The following is a 24,028-nucleotide window of genomic DNA, read 5'->3' as shown; positions in this document are numbered from 1 at the left end:
GCCGGCCCCCCCACACTTGCCAGTAAGCCTTGCCCTACACTACAAACAGTCCCCATAACACACCACACAATCCCTACGTTAGGACTTGGCACTTGCTGGTTCCACTGCCCGGAATATTCTTCCCCAGATATTCTCATGGCTGGATCCTTCTTACCACTGGCCCTCGGGGCAGCTGACCCCTCCTCAGAGAGCCCCTCCTGCCTGTCCCTTCCAAAGGACCCCCTGTCCCCCCAGCACACACCGTAACGTCACTGCATTTCAGCCTCTCCATCTTCCGGTTAACCATCCCCACTGGGACACGCGCCCAAAGAGGAGAGCTAACAGCCTGTCACGGCTCCCACGCCAGCCATTCCCAGCACCATGGAGAACCTGCCACGGTAAACACTCAGGCGGGGAGTGGGCCTCGCCCAGGAAGCAGGCCTCCCCTATGGTTTAGGGGCCCCAGCAACCTGGCATCCAGACATCACCCACTGGGTGACAGCAGTCAGGACACAAGATGCAGAGGGTCAGAGAAAATAACACAACTCATGAGAGACTGGGCAGGACATGACTTAGACCCCAACAACAGGTGCATCTTCTTTGAAAGATACACAAAGAAAAACGACAGGGAAGACACAGTAAGATGCTAACGGCGACTGTTTCAGGTGACAGGAACAAAGGGGAAAGTGTCTTTCCTAAGTCACAAGGCTCCACGTTAAGCCTAAGGGGCTGAGCACACATAGGTGAACACAATCCAGGCCCGAGCTCTGCACAGCATCAGCGCACATCCTCAGAGACACGGAGCAGGCAGAACGGCCGTGGCAGAGAGAAGCCTGGACGCCCCTGACTGGAGGGGGAGTGCACAAGGCCTCCAGACTGAGTGGCTAACTTGTCCAAACGCCCCACCTGGCAGGGAACCCCTTGGGCCTGGGCACATGGGAGGGTGCCTGCCAGCCATACACCGCCCTCATCTGCAACCTATACCACAGCTCACAGCTCGTTACCACTGAGCCACAAAGGGACCTACCCCACTCTCACCACCTTTATCCAACATAGTTTTGGAAGTCCTAGCGACAGCAATCAGACAAACAAAAGAAATAAAATTGGAAGAAAAGAGATAAAACTGTCATTACACACAGGTGACATGATACTATATACAGAAAACCCTAAAGACTCCACACAAAAACTACTAAAACCGATAAACAAATTTAACAAAGTAGCGGCATAAAGATTAACATATAGAAGTCAGTAGCATTTCTTTACACTAACAATGAAATAGCCAAGAGGGAAGGTAAACAAACAATCCCTTTTAAAATGACATTTAAAAAATAAAATACTTAGGAATAAACCTCATCAAGGAGGTGAAGGACTGAGAACCATAAAACATTAACAAAGGAAACTGAAGATAGTTCAGAGAAACAGAAAGATATCACATACTCTTGGACTGGAAGGATTAATATTGTTAAAACCACCACACTTCCCAAAGCAATCTGCAGATTTAATGCAATCCCTATCAAATTACCCATAACACTTTTCACCAAACTAGAGCAAATAATCCTGAAATTTATATGGAACCAGAATTGCCCAAGCAATCCTGAGGGAAAAGAACAGAGCAGGGGGCACAACCTTCCCAAACTTCAGACAATATTACAAAGCTACAGCAATCAAAACAGTGTGGTATTGGCACAAAAACAAATGTATGGATCAATGGAACAGAACAGAGTCCAGAAATAAACCCACACATCTACAGTCAATTAATCTTCAACAAAGGAGGCAAGAATATATAATGGAGAAAGACAGTCTCTTCAGCAAGCAGTACTGGGAAAGCTGGACAGCTGCATGTAAATCAGTGAAGCTAGAACACACCCTCACACCACACACAAAAATAAACTCAAAATAGAACAGACTTGTGGTTGCCAAGAGGGAGGAGGGAGTGGGATGGACTGGGAATCTGGGGTTGATAGACGCAAACTATTGCCTTTGGAATAGATAAGGAATGAGATCCTGCTGTGTAGCACTGGGAACTGTATCTAGTCACTTATGATGCAGCATGACAAAGTGAGAAAAATAATGTGTATATATATGTGTGTGTGTGTGTATGACTGGGTCACTTTGCTGTATAGTAGAAAATTGACAGAACACTACAAACCAGCTATAATGGAAAAAATAAAAACCATTTGAAAAAAAAATTAAACTCATAATAGCTTAGGGGAGTTCCCACTGTGGCACAGTGGGTTAAGAATCTGACTACAGTGGCATGGGTTGCCGCACAAGCTCAGGTTCAATCCCTGGCCTGGTGCAGTGGGTCAAAAGATCCAGCACTGCCACAGCTGTGGCGTAGGTCACAACTGCAGCTCAGATTCAATCCCTGACCCAGGCACTTCCTTCCATATGCTGTGGGTGCAGTCATTTAAAAAAAAAAAAAAAAGGCTTAAAGACCTAACTGTAAGAACAAAACCATAAAATTCCTAGACAAGAACAAAGGCAAAACATTCTCTGAAATAAATCATACAATATTTTCTTAGGTCTCCCAAGACAAGAGAAGTAAAAGCAAAAATAAACAAATGGGACCTAAGTTTGCTCAGAAGCTTTTGCACAGCAAAAGAAAACATAAACAAAATGAAAAACAACCCATGGACTGGGAGAAATAGTTGCAAGTGATAAACACCAAGGTCCTAGTGTATCGCACAAGGAATCATATTCAATATCCTGTAATAAACCGTAATAGGAAAGAAGAGGAAAAAGAATACGTGTATGAATGTGCATACTTGAGTCACTTTGCTGTAAACCAGAAACTAACACAACATTGTAAATCAATTATACTTCAATAGAAAATAAATGAAAAATAAAAGGGGGCTTGGTTAGAGGGTTTCTGGGAAGGTGGCAGCACTGAGGTGTCCTCTTTGTGACTCTGAATCCGCCCACATACAACAGACAGAATAATGAGATAGCAAAGCCAAAACCAGGGCCATAATTGCAACAAACTATCCCCCATGGACCCCAAAATAAAAGCAGATGAGGATGATAACATGGGAGAAAATCCAAGTGACCCTGGGTTTGGCAATGACTCTATGGATATAACACCAGAAAAAGCACAACTTATGAGAGGAAAAACTGGAAAGTTGGAAGTTATTGAAATTAACTTCTGCTCTCCAAATGACATTATAATCATCTCTTAGTATTCACGGAGGATTGGTTCAAGGACCCCCCCCCCGCCCCCCATGAATACCAACATTCAGGGATGCTCAAGTCCCTTGTATACAATGTCAATATCTGCAGATAACCTAGGGACATCCCAGCCTCCCATATACTTTAAATCATCTCCAGATTATTCATAATACTTAATACAATGTAAATGCTATGTAAATAGTTGCTGGCCCACTGCAAATTCAAGTCTTTCTTGCCAAATATGCTAGATTTGAGGTTAGCTGAATCCATGGATAACAAGCAATCACTGTATAAAGGGGATGAAAAGATAAGCCAATGACTGGGAGAAACGTTTTACAAAACACACATCTGAGTAAGTCAGCAAGAGAAGACAAGTCCCATATGATACTAGTTCTTTATGGAATCTAAAATAGGGCACAAATGATCCTATCTACAAAACAGAAACAGATCACGGCCAAGGAAAGCAGAAATGCGGCTGGTTGCCAGAGGGGCGAGGGGAGGGAGTGGGATGGACAGGGAGTTTGGGGCTGGTGGATGCTAACTGTAACATTTGGAATGGATGGGCCATTGATGGGGTCCTGCTGCACAGTGCAGAGAACTGTGTGTGATTGGGTCACTCTGCTGTACAACAGGAACTGCAGAAACATTGTAAATCAACTATACTTTGAAAAACATAAATAAATAAAACTTAGCTCAAATTAAAAAAAAAGATTTGAGGGACCCATTAAAAAAACCTCACTGACCCATAATTCGCACACCATACTGATCACTCTTTTTTTCTGTCCTTTCAAGGCCACACCATCGGCGTACGGAGGTTCCCAGGCTAGGAGTCTAACTGGAGCTATAGCCGCCAGCTGACGCCACAGCCACAGCAATGCCAGATCCAAGCCACATCTGCGATGTACACCACAGCTCACGGCAATGCAGATCCTTAACCCACTGAGCAAGGCCAGGGATTGAACCCACAACCTCATGGTTCCTAAATGGATTCGTTTCTGCTGCGCCATGATGGGAACTCCTTTACTGATCACTCTTTAAAGTGTAATACTCCATGTTTTTGGGTATATTACATTAGTAATTTTAAAAATTTGTGATAAAATATACAACACTTTCCCTTTTAACTATGTTTTTGGTGTACAGTTCAGTGGCATGACTTACCCTTGCAATGTTGTAAAAGCATCACTGCTCTCTATTCACAAAACTTTCTCAGTACCCCCAGACAAAACTTCTTTGTTTTGCATGTAATATCTCAGCCTGTCCACCCAGGGGCAAGAGCGATGAAGGAAAAGAAAGGCCAGGGAGTTCCCGTTGTGGCTCGGTGGAAACCAATCTGTCTAGCATCCATGAAGATGCGGGTTCCATCCCTGGCCTCACTCAGTGGGTTAAGGATCCAGCATTGCCGTGAGTTGTGTTGTAGGTCACAGACATGGCTCAGATCCCATGTTGCTGTGGCTGTGGTGTAGGCTGGCATCTGTAATTCCAATTTGACCCCTAACCTGGGGACCTCTTTATGCTGCAGGTGTGGTGTCGGAGGAGGTGGACAAGGAGGAGGAGGAGGCGGTGGCGGCGGTGAAGAAGGGGAAGAGGAAGAAGAGCAGAAGAAGAAAGGCCAGATACACCAGATACGTGGAGGAGGGGCACAGAGCCAGAGAGTCTCAAAAAAAAAAAACACTCAAACTGTGCTTCCACTTTCAATTTTTTTTTTTTTTAAACAAGACACGGAAACGAAAGAAAGTCTGTGAAACTGGAAAAGTTATCCCGACCCACACCTCCTTCTTAAATTTCACTAAAAGGAATTTTATCTAAAAATGAGCAACAGCAAAGTACAAAGGTCAAATCCCAGACTAAGTTACAATGACAAAAAAGAAGAAAAGGAGAATAATCATCTCTACACACAACGAAAACGCATTCGAAAGATGTAGCCACAAAATAGATCAAGACCGTCACCTCCAGAATTCCCGTCGTGGCCCAGTGGTTAACGATTCCAACTAGGAACCATGAGGTTGTGGGTTTGATCCCTGGCCTTGCTCAGTGGGTGGAGGATCCAGCATTGCCATGAGCTGTGGTGTAGGTCGCAGACGCAGCTGGGATTCCGCATTACTGTGGCTCTGGCGTAGGCCGGTGGCTACAGCTCCGATTAGACCCCTAGCCTGGGAATCTCCATATGCCGAGGGAGCAGCCCTAGAAAAGGCAAAAGAAAGACTGTCACCTCCAAATTCAAAACTCCTTTGCCTTTTAGCTTGTTAACTAGGAAAATAATAGAATGTATAAAAGAACAATATAAACCAGAATTTTAAAATTGAGAAACAGAACTCAGGAAAGAATTAGAAATTAAAGAAAAAATCATTCAGCAGTGAAAACTGTATTGGGTTGAATGGTGATCCACCTCCCCCCACTCCCCACCAAAGAAAACTGTCTCTGCACTAACTCCTGGGACCTGTGGCTGTGACCTTATTTGGGAAAGAGGTCTTTGCACATATAATGAAGCATCTCTGGGTGAGTGAGGAGGTCACTCTGGGTTATCTTGGTGGCCCTCCATCCACCAACATGTCCTTCATAAGAGGCACAGAGGGAGTTCCCGTGGTGGCACAGTAGAAATGAATCCAACTAGGAATCATGAGGTTGTGGGTTCGATCCCTGACCTCACTCAGTGGGTTAAGGATCCAGTGTTGCCGTGAGCTGTGGTGTAGGTCGAAGATGCAGTTCGGATCTGATGTGGCTGTGGCTGTGGTTGTGGCCCAGGTCAGCAGCTGTAGCTCTGACTGGACCCCTAGCCTGGGAACCTCCACGTGCCATAGGAGCGGCTCTAAAAAGCAAAAAAAAAAAAAAAAAAAAAGAAAGAAATAAAGGCACAGAGAGGGAGTTCCCATTGTGGCTCAGTGAGTTAAGAACCCAACTAGTATCCATGAGGATGTGGGTTCAATACTGGGTCTTGCTCAGTGGATTAAGGATCCAGCATTGCTGCAAACTGTGGTATAGGTCACAGATGCTGCTCGGATCCCGGTGTTACTGTGGCTGTGGTGCAGGCCAGCAGCTACAGCTCTGATTTGACCCCTAGCCTGAGAACTTCCATTAGCCACAGGTGTAGCCCTAAAAAGCAGAAAATAAAGGTGGGGGGCAGAGAGAAGAGGGGAGAGTGGTGTGCAGATGAAAGCAGACTGGAGGGCTGGAGCGGACAGAAGGCACAAGAGGCATGGAAAGGGCTGTCCTCCAGAGTCTTTGAATGGAGCACAGCCTTGCTGACACCTTGATTTCAGACTCCGGCTTCCAGGACGGTGAGAGAATAAACTGCATTGTGTTTAGGTCACCCGGTTTGTAGTATCTGCACAACAGCCCCAGGATATGAGTAGAGCAGAGCCAGACAAGAAGGAGCGCAAGCATGAACATAACGCCTTAAGGGAAAGGGACAGTGAAAGCAGAACATTCCGACCCAAGATGAAAGGAAACAAGCAATAAGAAAGATTCCCAGGAAAGATGACAGGGTCAACTCAGCAATGCCATCTGAGACTCAGAATTTTCCCCGAAGGAATAAACATGGATGTCCTGAAAAGATCTATGTAATCATCACATTATTTTTAAGAGTCCCCAAAGGGAAACGACTTTCTTTCTGAACATACAACTAAAAAAAAATGCCTACATTGTTTAAGTGGTTTATCTATTTTCCCAATTTAATCTTGGTTTTCTGAACTGGGGCTTTGAGATATGGCTCCATATCAGAACCCCTGCCTGCTGTCAGGATAATGGTGGCGCATTAACACTGTCCTAATTACAGTCTATTAAATTCCACCAGTTAAAATGAAATATGTTCATGGAAAATGTCCATTAATCATTAGACAAAGGGATCTTCAATAGAACTCACTTTTACGTATCCACACACTGGCAGTGTTTGGTTGGATAATTTCCTTGGCATGTCTACTTCTGGATTGACATGGTGTCGATCAGGACAGGTCCTTTTGTCTCTGAAAGAAGCAACAAGATTTTAAAACCAGAAAGAAAAACAGTAAAATTTTTTAATATGAATTATTAAAATTAATAATAATCAAAATTAGTCTATAATCAAAATCAGAGAACTCTTACTCCAAATACTTTGTCTTTTTTTTTTTTTTTTGAGATTTCTTGGGCCGCTCCCGCGGCATATGGAGGTTCCCAGGCTAGGGGTCGAATCGGAGCTGTAGCCACCGGCCTACACCAGAGCCACAGCAACGCAGGATCCGAGCCGCGTCTGCAACCTACACCACAGCTCACGGCAACGCCGGATCGTTAACCCACTGAGCAAGGCCAGGGACCGAACCTGCAACCTCATGGTTCCTAGTCAGATTCGTTAACCACTGCGCCACGACGGGAACTCCCCAAATACTTTGAAGTAAACCATCCCTTAGCTGACACTAACAATGTGTAAATAAGTGGAAAGGGATCCTAAAATTTAATCAACATTGAATAAAGGAGTTATTGCATTATTTCTCTAGCCATTTTTTTTTTTTCTTTTAGGGGCCCCGCCTGAAACATATGGAAGTTCCCAGGCTACACAGGGGTCAAATCAGAGCTGTAGCTGCCAGCCTACACCAGAGCTCACAGCAACTCCAGATCCTTAACCCACTGAGCAAGGCCAGGGATTTGAACCCACATCCTCATGGATATTAGTCGTGTTCGTTACCACTGAGCCACAATGGGAACTCCCTCTAGACATTCTTAAATGCAATACATAAGTGAACAAACCTTACTCTGAAACAAAAACTCTGAATCAGAAACGAACCACTGTAACCCACAATAGATGCCAATTAACCTCTAAACCACAAGCCATTCCCTCATGCAAACTGAGAAGTAGTTAAAGGTTCAGTTTTAACAGTCAATATTTTATTTAAAGGCATAGTGGAAACTGCTAATAACCTGTATAATGTACATTAATTCAAAAAAGTTAACATCAACAGTTAATTTCAAAATTAAATTCAATCCAATAGATACCGATCAGGCACCTACTCCCCAGTCCCAGTGCTCCACTGACCAAGTAAGCATTGTGATCGTGTCTGGATCCCTGAGAGCCATGCTCTCCAAACTGGTTCTTAGAATCAATGCAGTTGTTACCAAAATTCCAGCAATGTTTTAGAAAAAACTGACAAGCCTATTCTAAAATGAATACGGAGATGCACTAGACTTAAAATAGCCAAAACAATCTTGAAGAAGAGCAAAGCTGGAGGACTTACACACTCTAAGGCCCATTCTAATTCCAAGACTCACTCTATCATGAGCTGCGGCACTTAGAGCGCAGCACCAGTGTAAGCGCGAACACACCAACAGAACAGAGTCTACGGATGGGCCACACATACTATCACCTGGTTTACGTCAAAAGCACCAACTTAGTGAGGACACAATGATGTTTTGGTTTTTTGGTTTTTGTTTTTTTAGGGCTGCACCCATGCATATGGAGTTTCCCAGGCTAGGGTCCAATCGGAGCTGTAGCCGCCAGCCTATGCCACAGCCACAGCCACACAGGATCTGAGTTGCATCTGCGACCTACACCACAGCTCATGGAAACACCAGATCCTTAACCCACTGGGTGTTAACTGCCAAGCCACAACAGGAACTCCAACAATGATATTTCAAATAAAGAATTCTGGTGAAGTCAGTCAATGAGACACCAACATCAAATGCTATCACTTACACATAGAACCTGAAAAAAGGACACAATGAACTTCTTTGCAGAACAGATACTGACTCACAGACTTTGAAAAACTTATGGTTTCCAAAGGAGACAGGTTAGGAGTGGGGGGCTGCCCTGAGGGTTTGGGACGGAAATGCCTTAAAATGTGTTTGTGATGATTGTTGTATACCTACAAATGTAATAAAATTCATTAAGTAATAAAAAAGGGAAATGGAAAAAAAAAAAAAAAGAATTCTGGAGAAGTTCCCAGGCGGCTCAGCAGGTTAAGGATCTGGCATTGTTACTGCTGCGGCATGGGTTCAACCCCTGGCCTGAGAACTTCCACATGCCACCAGTGCGGGTGAAAAAAAAAAAGAATGCTGGAGCAAGATTATCCATACAGAAAAAAGTCAAACACTATACACAAAAATTACCTGAGTATAGATTTTATGCCTAAATGCAAAAGGTAAATCTGTAAGTTTCCAGAAGAAAATATAAAAGAATGTCTTCATGACCTAGAGATGGGCAAATATTTTTTGTAAAAAATATATATAAGGACACACAAGAAAACAGCAACCGGAGTTCCCGTCATGGCTCAGTGGTTAACAAACCCAACTAGTATCCATGAGGATGCAGGTTCTATCCCTTGCCTCGCCCAGTGGATTAAGGTGAGCTGTGGTGCAGGTCACAGACTTGGCTCAGATCTGGCATTGCTGTGGCTGTTTCCTAAGACAGCAGCTGCAGCTCCAATTCAACCCCTAGCCTGGGAACCTCCACAGGCCATGAGTGTGGTCCTAAAGAGACCAAAAAAAAAAAAAAAAAAAAAAGAAAGAAAGAAAGAAACAACAACAAAAACAAAGGAATCAGGACAGGACCTAAGAGGAGTGAAAGAAGAAAGGGAGATCAGCCAGAAATGGAGTGGGCACCTCAAAGCCTCAGGGAAGAGTGCAGCAGCTGGACTGAGGAGGGCAAAGCAGAGAGAGAGCCACACAGACCATCAGTACCCCTCCCGGGACACCACAGCCTGAGATGCACAGGTAGGGGCTGGACACTGAGACTCAAGCTCCGGAGGTCAGTTCCAGGGAGAGGACTAGAGTTGGCTGTGTGGAGACAGCCTGAGGGGCTAGGGAGCAGTTTGCCAAGGGCTGGGGAGTGGGGCACCACAGCCGAGAGAACACAAGAGGAGGCCTAGGCCCACAGGAGAAGCAAGGCGCCACTGTCAGGGAGGGCGAGAGGAGGAGGGGTGGGACCATCACAGGAGTATCTTTCTCTGTGCACGTGTGGGGCCTCGGGCGGCAGGCCACTTTATGGGCAGGATACGGGTGCCAGGGTGTTTCTTGTGCGGGCTACAGGTAGCAGGGTGCCTCTTGCGCAGGCTACGGTGTCGCCTCTTTCATGCACTACAAGGACAAACCACTGTAGCCATCACAAATTCCACTGTGGAAAACACTATGGTGATTCCTCAGAAAACTAAAAATAGAATTACCATTTGATCCAGCAATGCTACTCCTGGGTATCTACCCAGAGAAAACCATGACTCGAAAAGATACATGCACTCCAATGTCCACTGCAGCACTATTCACAATAGCCAAGACATGGAAACAACCTAAATGTCCATCGACAGAGGACTGGATGAAGAAGATGTGGTACCGGAGTTCCCGTCATGGCACAGCGGAAACGAATCCAACTAGGAACCATGAGGTTGTGGGTTCGATCCCTGGCCTTGCTCAGTGGGTTAAGGATCTGGTGTTGCCACAAGCTGTGGTGTAGATCACAGATGTGGTTCAGATCTGGCATTGCTGTGGCGTAGGTCGGCCAAGCCCAGGAACCTCCATATGCAGTGGGTGTGGCTTTAAAAGGCAAAAAAAAAGCAGCAGCTATGGTACATATACACAATGGAATATTACTCAGCCATTAAAAAGAAAGAAAGAATGGCATGGGCCTAGAAATTATCATGCTAAGTGAAGTTAGCCAGACAGTGAGACACCAACATCATATGCAATCACTTACATGTAGAATCTAAAAAAAGGATACAATGAACTTCTTTGCAGAACAGATCCTGACTCAAAGACTTTGAAAAATTTATGGTTTCCAAATGAGACAGGTTGGGGGCTGGAGGGATGCGCTTGGGGTCTGGGATGGAAATGCTATAAAATTGGGTTGTGATGACTGTTGTACAACCATAAATGCAATAAAATTCATTGAGTAATTTTTTAAAAATGCTGGAGAAGGTGTGGAGAAAAGGGAATCCTCCTACAGTGTTGGTGGGAATGTAAATTGGTACAACCACTGTGGAAAACAGTATGAAGGCTCCTTAGAAAACTAAATATATAACTACCAATATGGCCCATATTATCTGGGCAAAACTTTTCTTGAAAAAGATACATGCACCCCTATGTCCACTGCAGCACTCTTCATAATAGCCAAGACATGGAAACAATCTAAATGTCCACTGACAGATGAATGGATTAAGAAGAGGTGGTATATACACATCATAGAGTACTACTGAGCCATAAAAAAGAACAAAATAATGCCATTTGCAGCAATATGGAGGGAACTAAAGACTCTCATATTAAGTGAAGGCAGAGGGAGAAAGACAAATACCATATAATAATATCACTTGTATGTGGAATCTAATATATGGCACAGATGAAATTATCTACAGAAAAGAAACACACAGACATGGAGAACAGACTTGAGGTTGCCAAGGGGGATGGGGAGGGAGTGGGATGGACGGGGAGTTTGGGGTTAGTAGATGCAAACGATTCCATTTAGAATGGATAAGCAACGAGGTCCTGCTGTATAGCACAGGGAACTATATCCAATCACTTGTGAAGGAACATGATGGAAGATACTATGAGAAAAAGAATGTATTTATGTATAACTGGGTCACTTTCCTATACAGAAGTTGACAGAACATTGTAAATCAACTACAATAAAAAAATGTTTTAAAAGAGGAGAATGGATATATACATTGTGAGGTCTTCATATAATCAGATTCTGGGCCACACAATAAATAAAATACCAATACACACAACAACACAGATGAGTGCCACAGACAGTAGGTTGAATATACTACAATTCTATTTATATCCAGTTCAAAAACAAAATTAATCAACGTGGATAGATATGATGGGAGCTACCTTTTGAGGAAGAACAAACTGGCAAGGAGCATGAGATTCTAAGGGGCCCCCGCTGAGCTGGGTGGGCGTTTACATGGGTTGCATATATAACATAATATACATAACAATCCTCAAACTGCAAACTTATCATCTGTGCATCTGTATGTTATATTTCAATTAAAAAAAAGATGACTTACTTGCAAAAACCCAAAGCCTTAAGATATGGACAAAGAGGGCTTCTGGCTTTTTTATCTTCTTTGGCTTCCAGAACCCCTGCAGTAAACTCATACAGCTCTGAAGGAATCTTGGCATCTGCTCGCTCCAAATAGCGCAGGACACCAACTGCATGGCAGGCATTTTTCTCCGTCAGCAGCAAGACAGATTTGGTTTTTTTATCTCCCTGTTCTGCAGGAGGACCCTTAAAATTGGGGGTGAGAAAAGGAAGTGGATCATCCATACCAGTCAAAATGACAAATCTCTGTGGACTCAGACTGTGTTGTTATGTGGAAAATGCCAGGGGAATATTAAAAAGATAATAAAAATTAATCAAACCTGCTCAGTTAAACTCTGAAAATGATCAGACATGCAATACAGGCGTCCACCAAAAATTTTTGGTGAGGCAGGAAAGCTGAAGTGAATCACACACGTGGCATCAGTGATGGCCAGGAGGGGTGTGCAGTCATCTGTTAAGGCTGGAGAGAGGATCCAAACAGGTGCAGGTGAGCCTGGACTTACACTGCACACACTTTGCAGAGCAATTCCAGGAACTATACTTCACAGCACGTGGCTTTGTCGGATTTTACTCTTTAGACCCAAAGAAACATCTTTCCTGTTTCTTCCCCCCAAATTTCAGAGAAAATGGTTTCCCTTTTAACTCAAAAAATACCTCTATTACTGGAGTTGCCGTCGTGGCTCAGCAGTTAACAAACCCAACTAGTATCCATGAGGATTCGGATTTGATTCCTGGCCTTGCTCAGTGGGTTAAGGATGCAGTCTTGCCATACGCTGTGGTGTAGGTCACAGACGTGGCTCAGATCCACTGTGGCTGTGGTGTGGGCCAGGAGCTGCAGCTCCTATTCGACCCCTAGTACCCTGGGAACCTCCACATGCCACAGGTGCGACCCTAAAAAGACAAAAAAAGTAAATGCCTCTATTACAAATCTAGGCAGCCCATACAGTTTTCACTTATTTTGTACATTTTGACTTTTATATTTCCAACATTTAAAGTTGATAATCACTTATGACAAGTTTCATCACAGGCATACACACACACACACACACACACACACACATCTATGTTTATATATATATGCCAGTGATCCTTGAGCTCCAACTCCAGGGCACATGTCTAGACCAAGGGCTGCTGCCTACTGACCAGAGAGTCCTAGAGACACTTGGATCCACCTCAGCAGCCAAAGCTTAGTTGAGGTTAATTTTCACTTTGAAATTAATAGTAATACATTCCCAATAAACCTGGGAAATCATTTACCTCCTTTGGAGAAGAGGTAAATTAATGAATTGAAGACATAAATTCCTACTAGCTCAGCCTTCTCTAAGTATGAATAGAAATTAAAATAACTTACCTAAAACAATGTGAGAGCCACAACTTAACTTCTTCTTCCACTGTTCTAAGACACTTTTCAAATTAAAAACCAGTTCTTTATGCATTTTCAAGCAAAATATGGAACTACTCTCTACTACCTAAAGATGAAACCACAGAGGCAGGTCAGGAACATCAGCTCAAAGACAGTTTTTCATCAATAATTATCAATGCAAACCATTTAAAACAGTCTGTGAGGGTACTACTTCACTGATCCACTAATTCTGAGATGGTTATAAATTTAAATAAATGTACTTTCAAAATTTGATAGTTTAGGAGTTCCTGTCATGGCACAGTGGTTAACAAATCCACTAGGACTCATGAGGTTGCGGGTTCAATCCCTGGCCTTGCTCAGTGGGTTAAGGATCCGGCGTTGCCATGAGCTGTGGTGTAGGTCGCAGATGCGGCTCGGATCCCGCGTTGCTGTGGCTCTGGCATAGGCTGGTGGCTACAGCTCAGACTTGACCCCTAGCCTGGGAACCTCCATATGCCATGGGAGCGGCCCAAGAAATGGCAAAAAGACAAAAAAAAAAAAAAAAATTATAGTTTATATCCAAAAACTTGCTCCAGTGAAAGAAACATTATTTTGCTAAAATTATTTTCCTTCCCTTGAAAATAATGCATACATACATATACACATGTGTATACTACTGACAGAGAGCTATGTACACTATACAGCACATTTATGGTACCATTATCAAGAGGGGCTTTTTCACTACTCCTGCTGGTTCATTTTTGCTGGAAGGTGGATTCACTAATGATTCTTTTATTTTTTATTTGGCCTTGCTTCTACATTTTACCATTAATATATACCCAATTAGATTAAATGTATCTTTAGCCAATTTATTTGGCTTTTCTGGCTAACTGATGAGGATAACTGGTGTTATCTTTTTTATTTTTTTTAGGGCTGCACCAGAGGCACATGGAGGTTCACAGGCTAGAGGTCAAATTGGAGCTGTTGCTGCTGGCTTACACCACAGCCACAGCCATGCAGGATCCAAGCCACATCTGCGACCTACACCAGAGCTCACGGCAACACCGGATCCTTACCCCACTAAGCAAGGCCAGGGATCGAACTGTGTCCTCATGGATATTAGTGGGGTTCATTAACCCCTGACCCACAAGGGGAACTCCTCTATTTTCTTAAACAGAGGGCACAGAAGGTGTCCTGATGGTCTTCAGGAACTGGATGCTTTCAGTGCTCTGCCAGGACAGAGCACTGTTCCCCTGGGGGGCTGTTGGTCCCATCCGCCTGGCTCCTCCACTCAGTGTCCGGCCTCCTGCTGTCCTCTGACACTGCCACCGCTACTCTGCAGCAGAGCCCATTTCAACTGGGGTTGAACTTGTAACATCTTATTTCCTTGTCAAATATTTGACCATCCCAGTAATTCTCTGATGACTCAAGATTCAAGCATGGCTTAAGCAAGCAGCAAGGGCTCACCTTACACACCATCTCTGTTTCAGCGACAGAACAGGTGAAGATTAAGGTCTTTTGGGCCTGACGTGGAACGAAATCAAGGGTTTGGAGTAAAGTGGAGGTTTTTTCACATTCCAGGCAAAGATGTACTACCTGGTAACAAAAGGCAGAAACAGTGTGATTGTCAGAATGTTCAAAGTGCACCAGGTCTGCTTTTCATGGATAAGCCAACATTTTAGCAGAAAAGGTACAGAAGGGTGATACAGATTTAAATACACAAATACAGATTTGTGTATGAAATTAATACTATAATCTTTTTTTTTTTTTCTTTTTTGGCCGCCCTGCAGCATATGGAGTTCCCTGGCCAGGGATCAGATCTGAGCCACAGTCGAGACCTAAGCTGCGGCAAGGCGGGAACCTTAATCCACTGTGCGGGGCCAGGGATCGAACCTGTGTCCCAGCACTCCCAAGATGCCGACGATCCCAGGGCACTGCAGCAGGAACTCCAGAATGCTATCATCTTTTCATATTAAGCCGTGAACAAAGGTGGCCTGCTTGTGCTCCTCGGCCCACCACACACACTCCCGACGCCTCACCTGCTGGACGCTGCCATACAGGGCAGCCTCTTCCATGGCTGTGATCACAACGTAGGGGTCATTCATGAACTCTTTGATTAAATGCTCTATGTGTCTGTTCCAATGAACTCCAACTGCGACGATCTGATGTGGGGCAGATTCCCTTTCTTCAACTTCGATATTTTTTTTAAAGTTCTCTAATATAGCAAACATCTAAAAAATTAGTATAATTAATTTCATTTCCATTTCAAAAGAAATAGCCTGACAGAACATAAAAGGTAAAAGATGTATATTTTCTGTTCTCAGAGCAGGGATGTTCTTTAGGACATGAAAGTAAAGAAAAAATGTTAAAGGTAGACTAAATTAAAACAATCATCTAGGTAAATACGGGTAACACAGTGACAAAGGACCAGCAGCCTTCTATAAAAACCCCTACAGGGCGTTCCCATCGTGGCGCATCGGAAACGAATCCAACTAGGAACCATGAGGTTACAGGTTCGATCCCTGGCCTCGCTCAGTGGATTAAGGATCCAGTGTTGCATGTGGTATGGTGTAGGTCACAGATGAGGCTCGGATCCTGCATTGCTGTGGCTGTGGTGTAGGTTGGCAGCTGTAGCTCTGATTTGACCCCTAGCCTGGGACCCTCCATATGCCACAGGTGTGGCCCTAAAAAGACAAAAAAAAAAAAAAAAAAAAAAAAAAAAGGATAATTCTGGTCAAAGAAAACCAGCAAAGGAAACAAAGAAGCAGCTCACAGATGAATGGGTACAAATGACCAGCAAGAATTAATGCTCAATTTAGCAACACAATCAAGGAAATACAGGTTAAGCAAATCAGGTGCCACAGGTAACAAGTATCCTGGAAAAGAAAGCTGGACGAGGGCCTCCTCCTGCCAGTCGTGCAGGGAGTGTGGCCTGGAGGCACACTGCCTGAAGGAGTGCAAATCGGTTTACACTTGCAGAAAGGTCACTGGACAGGCTAGCTTTGCAAATGAGAACGGTGACTCTAGAGGCATGCAAAAACTCTGCACGGGCCCATACAGTCAGGAAGTAACAAAGCCTGGACCTGATCCTGGGGCCATCACTACTCCCACAGGAATGCTCATGGTCATCATGTTACACGGCTTTCGACAAATGCCTTATAAGAATTCACAGCTTTTGAGCCATTAATCTCCTTCCTGGGGTTTTATCCTAAGAAAAAGGCGTCCAAAAAATACGTATGGTTCTTCAGCCACCGCCCCCCCCATACACACATGACACTAAATATCCAAATATAAGAAAATTTTTAAATCAATGATGTTATGCCCATAGGATTCAATATCATGGCTAGTAACCGACACGCTGGAGAACAGTTAGCTGCAATACTCCCACTGCTATTTAATGAAAAATGCAACTTACAGACTAATACATGAATTAAGGTGCTGATATTATTAATCATATGTCCCAACGGATACAGGAATTACAAAAAGGAAGGAAATACTCTGAAAGAGTAGGAGTGATCACCTCTGAGCATAAGATTTTGGATGTTGGAGCCTTTCAAGTGTTCTTCTCTATTTCTCAAATTTTCTAAAATAAAAATCATCGCTTCCATCACCAGAAAAATATCAAGTATTTTAGAAAATCTCCCTAGGAAAGAATTTTTGCTCTTCAATGAGAACTTTAACATTGGGAAGAGGAGTTCCCGTCGTGGTGGTGGTTAACGAATCCGACTAGGAACCATGAGGTTGCAGGTTCGGTCCCTGCCCTTGCTCAGTGGGTTAATGATCCGGCGTTGCCGTGAGCTGTGATGTAGGTCACAGACGCGGCTCGGATCCTGCGTTGCTGTGGCCCTGGTGTAGGCCAGCGGCTACAGTTCCCATTAGACCCCTAGCCTGGGAACCTCCATATGCCGCGGGAGCGGCCCAAGAAATGGCAAAAAGACAAAAAAAAATTGGGAAGAAACTTCAGATAAATGTTCTCTTTTCATTAAGTATAGCAATTAAAGGGAAAATTTTTTTAGATATATAAGCACTAGACACATTTCCTGATTTTTGAACGCAGTGAAGAGTTTAACTACATATATATTTTTGAGTAGTAATGATATCTAAATGAATGCCATACTTACTTGTTCATTAGCTTCAGAGAATAAAACTTCCACCTCATCTAAAATTAGGTGACAGAGTCGAAGAAATAACAAGCTTTGATACTGGAGAAGTCTCAGGAGGCTATGTGCTGTGGTAACGATTACATCGCCTACGTTTTAAAAGAAAGAACAGTTAACGCTTTAGATTTTCCGCTGGTGTTCCTAAGAATTTCTTTGCTAGGATTCCTCACACTTTGTAGAAATGCCTTCCAATGAAATAACCACCCCGTCTTCTTACTTAGGTGGGTGAGGCAAGAGGCCGGCGGGGGCCGGCTCAGGAACTGTCTGATTCAATACCTGGGTTCCCAACAGATTTTGTGCTTCTGAAAGGCGGGGGTGGGGGTGGGGAGGTGGGGGGGTTAGTCAGCATCTAATAAGCAGTAGGTGTTCAATAAATAGTTGATAAATGAATGAAAAGATGTCAGTTTCTCGGTAAAACAGATGAAAGCCAAGCACACGCCTTCACCACCTACATGGGTTGGTAACTGACAGGTGAGGTTTGGACCAGTGACCGCCAGCTCATCAACACACACGCCCGGGTCAGCGGCAGCCCCCAGGCCTGCCGGAGCAGGGTTCCACTGTGCTCCCCAGGGAAAACCAAACAACCTGGAAAGGATGCTTACACCCCCTGGGAAGCTTCATGTTTTTGGCTTCGTCTTTGTGGAGTCCGATTGTTAACAACACGGGGTGAAGAGGCTTGGAGCACATGCTATAGTCTCCCAATAATTCAAAAATAAACTGGGCCTTCTTCCACCTGGGGCACACGATGACTGCCAGAGGCTGCAAAGACAAATTCACACAGTTCTGGACAAAGGTTAGGAATCAAAGGTGGCATATGCAAATCCTGCAGAATCTCTATCTCCTTGTGCAGAGAAAGTACTGTGTTAAGTTTTGCTATCATGACTGTTATACAGGCCAGAAGAGTTAAAATGGAATTTCATTAGAATGGACTTAGACACACTGACTCAGATTTTTCGGGGGCTCGAACTAGGCCCAAGCATTAAATCATTTATCCTTCAAGTCCCCTTAAGGGGTGAGACCTCACTGCACAGAGGAGGAACCAAAAGCAAAGAGAGGTGACGTCAGAGGCCCAAGGCTACATGGGATTTCAAGCCCGGCCATCCGGCTCCAGACCTCCTGCTGCTAAGCACAAGGCTGAACCAACTGCATCTTGGAAGGGGCTTTTAAAAAGCTTCAATCTCTTCCTTGGGAGATGATGTTTCCTATCCCCCCATCTGAACCCTGCCCTCCACTCCGGCACAGCATCTCCTGCACCACCCACCAATCACCTTCCTGGACACATGCCCTCAATTAACTGAAGCCGACAACACATCTCCTCTCTTTTAGGTGATCCAGGGAAGCGCCAGCTTCCAGGGCTCACACCTCAACGCAGGCTGATCATGGAGACGCAGAGGAAGCATAATGGGTACAAGGGGCCAGCCTGGACATCCCTGTTTGGCCCAGCCAGGGTTCCATCTCAACACCAGCAGCACCTCACCAACAGGGTCAGCTGCTAGACAGCTGAGTGATATGAGTGTATCCATTTAATATCAGTCAATACCTCATAACACAGCCAGTAGAGACTTCCAAGGGGAACTCCCAACTATACCGCCTAATTAGAAATGAACTGGTATCTTCCCTGAGATCCTTTGGTTTTAGGGCTGTACCCATGGCATATGGAAGTTCCCAGGGTAGGGGTCCAATCAGAGCTACAGCTGCCAGCCTACACCACAGCCATAGCAACACCAGATCTGAGCCACATCTGCGACCTACACCACAGCTCACGGCAACGCCAGATCCTTAACCCACTGATCAAGGCTAGGGATCAAACCCACATCCTCATGAATCCTAGTCATGTTGGTTAACTGCTGGGCCACAAAGGGAACTCCCCTAAGTGTCTTTCTGCACTGCCATTCTTCACCTTATAATGAGGGATGGAAGCATCTGTAAGATCTGAGTAAGACTGAGATAAAATCTGAGACAGGTCTCATACACAGCAGTTCACCTACGAGCCAAAACCCAGCAAAGCACATGTCGCTCCCCCACCGTCATTTGATCCTCACACCTAATTTCTCTCCTATCATCGTCTCAGAGATTACAAGAATTCCAAGAAATTGGGGATGATAAAAGTAGGATTATAAGACAGAGTGGAGTGGTGTGAAAATAAAGAATAGAGGACAAGATGACAGAAAACCCATATTCAAATCTCACTTCTTGTCACTTATCAGCTTTTAAGAACTTTTTTTTTTTTTTTTTTTTTTTTTTTTTTTTTGGCTTTCTAGGCTACACACATGGCATATGGAAGTTCCCAGGCTAGGGGTCCAATTGGAGCTGCAACTGCCAGCCTACACCACAGCCACAGCCGCTCAGGATCCAAGCCGCATCTGCAACCTACACCATAGCTCTCGGCAACACTGGATCCTTAACCCACTGAGCGAGGCCAGGGATCAAACCTACGTCCTCACAGATACTAGTCAGATTCGTTTCTGCTGAGCCACCATGGGAACTCCCCTTTTAAGAACTCTTATCAGTAACTTCATGAGCTTAATTTTCTCATCAACATAAGAGTGAAAACAATGCACAGCCGACCATCTCAAAGGGTTGCCATGACAATTAGACAAGGGAATCAGTGAGCTAGTTCTATAAACCATACATTCATCTTTTAAAGCCAGGACTCTCCTGATTCAGCCCACAGCCCGCACGCCAAGAATCAGTGTGAGAGAATCAGAGACTGTTTAAAGAGAGAATTGTCTCCCAGAGGACAGCATCTGTCCTGCCAGTTTTAACGTAATCTCAACTTAACCAAAGGTCAGATGTCACGTTGAAAACAAACACAGGAGTTCCCGTCGTGGTGCAGTGGTTAGCGAATCTGACTAGGAACCATGAGGTTGCGGGTTCGATCCCTGGCCTTGCTCAGTGGGTTAACGATCCGGTGTTGCCGTGAGCTGTGGTGTAGGTCACAGATGCGGCTCGGATCCCGCGTTGCTGTGGCTCTGGCATAGGCCGGTGGCTCTAGCTCCGATTAGACCCCTAGCCTGGGAACCTCCATATGTCGCGGGAGCAGCCCAAGAAATGGCAAAAAGACAAAAAAAAAAAAAAAAAAAAAAAACACAGAATCCATTTAATAAACTGGCTTCAACTCACTCCGTTTCTACTTGGTAAGGACTTGTAGCAGCCCCCAGTTTGCAAAATCGTCAGCAGTGGAGGAAGGTACAACAAAGGATCATTTCCGCCGTGAGAAATGACCACCACGTCGTAGCCACGAGCTATGGGAGGCCAAGAGTAAGATTCAGTGTGGTTGGGGCCCGGAAACTTATTCTTCTGAAGAGCCTACGAAACATCAACAACAAGCAAAACAACAATCAAGTACAGAAAACGAATAAACTCCTTCCCACCGCTCCCTTTACCCCAACAAGTATACATGGCTCGACCGGGTATTTTCCAAGACCTAACTTGATAAGGCCCCCGAAAGCTTTTCTAGCACCAAACTCGTGCCCAAAGACTCTTGCCTTTCTGGGCTCCAAACTGAAAGAACCCAGTGGGCAGTCTGCTGAAGTACTGGATGCTTAAAGCTCCAGAGCAAGGATGGGGCTTCCCTTCTTCCTCCTGATGATCTGCTGGAGCGTCAGTTCCACTGGTAAAGGTTCTTAAAAGCATGCCCATGCTGGGAGTTCCCTTGGTGGCGCAGTGGGTTCAAGATCCAGCAATATCACTACTGCAGTGGCTCAGGTCGCTGCTGTGGTGCAGCTTCGATCCCTGGCCCTGGAACGTCCACCTGCTGTGGCACAGCCAAAAAACAAGACAAAACACATGCCTTTGTTTCCTTGTTTTCCTGTTAACTGTCACCAAAACCTCCCAGAGGGTCCACAGAGGCAAGTTCTCCAGCCTTGCTGATGCCGTCTTCCAGAAGGCTGAATCGTCGGCATTGGCTCGTCCTTGGCCCTGAGCCCCAGCTCACCAGGACTGGGAACCCCCTGCAACCCCACCCCTTTGTCTGCACCTTTCTCAGTTGACTTTCTTGTTTGGCAGAGAACATGCTTCAGTAGCTTCTTGATAAAGGGTACAGAGGAAGGAAGTCTGAGACTGCATGTGTGAAAGTGTTATCGTTCTATTCTCACATTTCACTAATGATCTGAGCACAAACCTCTGGGCTGGAAGTAACTTTCGCCCAGAGTTTTGGAGTCAGTGCTCCTCTGGGAACCATGGAGAAGCCTGAAGTCGTTCAGATTCCCACCTTCGCTACGGGACCAGTTTCTTCTCCCTGGAAGCTCTCAGCACCTCGGGACTCCTCCAAGTTAGATGCTTCGTAGCAATGTGTCCACACGCCTGCTCCTCAGTTGTGCTGGGTCTGCTACTGGCAAACTCTCTTAATTTACAGTCATATCTACTAAGTCTAGAAAGTGTTCATGTGTTGTTTTCAGAATTTTCTGCCCTCTTCTATCATTCTAGAAATCCCCTTCAGATATGAGACCTTAGATTAACCCTTAAATTTTTTCTTTTTTTTTTTTTTTTTATGGCCACACCTGTGGCAGATGTAAGTTCCCAGGCTAGCGGTCAAATCAGAGCTACACCTGCCAGCCTACACCACAGCCAGAGCAACATGGGATCCAAGCCTACACCACAGCTCACGGCAAAACGGGATTCTTAACCCACCGTGCGAGGTCAGGGATCAAACCTGCAGCCTCATGGATCCTAGTGGGGTTCATTACTGCTGTGCCACAACAGGAACTCTGACCCTCAAATTCTTTCTCCCCCCATTCCCATCTCTTTTGTCTTTTTAGTTTTCTTTCGGATACTTCTATTTTACGTCTCATATCCCGTTTATTTCTACAGCATCTTGAATTTCTAAGAACCCTTTCCATCTCTGACTCTTCCCTTTTTATAGCATCCTATTACTGTTAAATCCAAGCAATATCCTCTCTCAGCCCTGAAGACATCTATTTTCGAATGTTTTCTTCCCCTCCCTACACTGTTTTTCTCAGAGCTTGCTTTGGCTTTTTCCACCCCGAGGTGTCTGCTCACGTTAAGGAGGACACTAAAAGCTGATAAGATCTGCGGGCAAAGCAGAGCTTGTCACCATGTGAGGGTCACATGACTGCAGAGAGTGGCAGCAAGCAGGCATTTTTACTGGGAGGATTCAAAATAGCATCACCCAAAGGTCATCCTCTAGGCTGTACACGTTCCCCAAACAGAGCTTCCAGTCTCCTTCCTGAGAAACCGGCTGTGGACATTCAGGAAACAGAGGAAACGGGTTCACTGTCCCTCCAATGTCACTCCTTCCTCAGGGTGGTCACTTACCCTCTGCTGCTGTTCTTCACCTTCTAAAGACGGTGGACATTTCCTGTCCACTAAAGGCTTTTGCTCTCATTCTATCCATCCTTGCGAGGTTTTTTAAAACTTTTTTTTTTTTTTTAATATCAAGAGGAAAGTAGATCAACATCTATGATCTAAACTGACCATCTAGGAGTTCCCGTCATGGCTCAGCAGTTAACGAATCTGACTAGCATGCATGAGGACACAGGTTCAATCCCTGGCCTCACTCAGTGGGTTAAGGATCCAGCGTTGCCTTGAGCTGTGGTGTGGGTTGCAGACACGGCTTGGATCCCACGTTGCTGTGGCTGTGGTGTAGGCCGGCAGGTGCAGCTCTGATTCAACCCCTAGCCTGGGAACCTCCATATGCTGCAGGTGAGGCCCTGAAAAACAAACAAACAAAAAAAAAAGAAAAATAATAATAAACCAACTATCTAAGTGAAACCACAGGTGTATAAAGCAATTCTGAAAATGTTGAGAAGAAATACACCATGAATGTCCTGACTGCTTGTGTTCCTTCACAGCCCCTTTTCAGAGGCACATGTGGTCACTTACTTCAGAGAAGCATTTAGGTTTCTCCACAAAAGAAATCATTCACTTAGAAGAAGTTAACCTGGACTTAAGAATAAATGAGGAATAACAGAAGCTTAAGAGAAAAGTTCAAGAGCAAAGGAATTATACCAATGCAACCTGAGAACTGTGTATTAAAATCTTTCTACGCCAGACAGGTCAGGACTCCGTTGCGAGTCTGGTCTGGGCACTGTCACCTTTTTCACGTCGGCTGAGAGCGGCGCCATGTCAACAGACAAGCAGGGCTCCACCCTGTTCCGCAGAACCACCAAGGGCTGCCGGGAGCCCGACTTCAGCTTCTGCAACTAAGAACACACGTGTTAGCTGGCCCAGCGACTTAGCACAGAACACCAAGAATGTAACAGAAATGAAAGAGATCCAAGAGTCTGGTTTCAATGCAAAACCCTAGGTCACACGCCTATCAAAACCCAAATGACCGAGGAGTTCCCGTCGTGGCTCCATGGTTAACAAACCTGACTAGCATCCGTGAGGACGTGGGTTCAACCCCTGGCCTTGCTCAGTGGGTTA

The 24,028-nt window shown here is 44.8% G+C and overlaps 1 protein-coding gene across 4 annotated transcripts in view; it reads right to left on the bottom strand.

Moving 5' to 3' along the window:
- TDRD12 (tudor domain containing 12) overlaps positions 1 to 24,028 on the bottom strand; it is a 78,390-nt gene that overhangs the window by 20,137 nt on the left and 34,225 nt on the right. For all 4 annotated transcript variants that reach the window (XM_021094277.1, XM_021094274.1, XM_021094276.1 and 1 more), the window contains 10 exons: positions 23,698 to 23,805; positions 20,765 to 20,950; positions 18,244 to 18,400; positions 17,603 to 17,730; positions 15,521 to 15,712; positions 14,949 to 15,077; positions 13,491 to 13,608; positions 12,460 to 12,599; positions 12,105 to 12,325; positions 7,007 to 7,106 (listed from right to left, as the gene is read on the bottom strand). In XM_021094277.1, the coding sequence (XP_020949936.1) occupies positions 7,007 to 7,106; positions 12,105 to 12,325; positions 12,460 to 12,599; positions 13,491 to 13,608; positions 14,949 to 15,077; positions 15,521 to 15,712; positions 17,603 to 17,730; positions 18,244 to 18,400; positions 20,765 to 20,950; positions 23,698 to 23,805 (1,479 nt within the window). The remainder of the gene's footprint in view (positions 1 to 7,006; positions 7,107 to 12,104; positions 12,326 to 12,459; positions 12,600 to 13,490; positions 13,609 to 14,948; positions 15,078 to 15,520; positions 15,713 to 17,602; positions 17,731 to 18,243; positions 18,401 to 20,764; positions 20,951 to 23,697; positions 23,806 to 24,028) is intronic.

This window comes from Sus scrofa, chromosome 6 (assembly GCF_000003025.6).
Source record: "Sus scrofa isolate TJ Tabasco breed Duroc chromosome 6, Sscrofa11.1, whole genome shotgun sequence".
Taxonomy (NCBI): domain Eukaryota; kingdom Metazoa; phylum Chordata; class Mammalia; order Artiodactyla; family Suidae; genus Sus; species Sus scrofa.
This window is presented reverse-complemented; position numbering and strand designations above follow the sequence as displayed.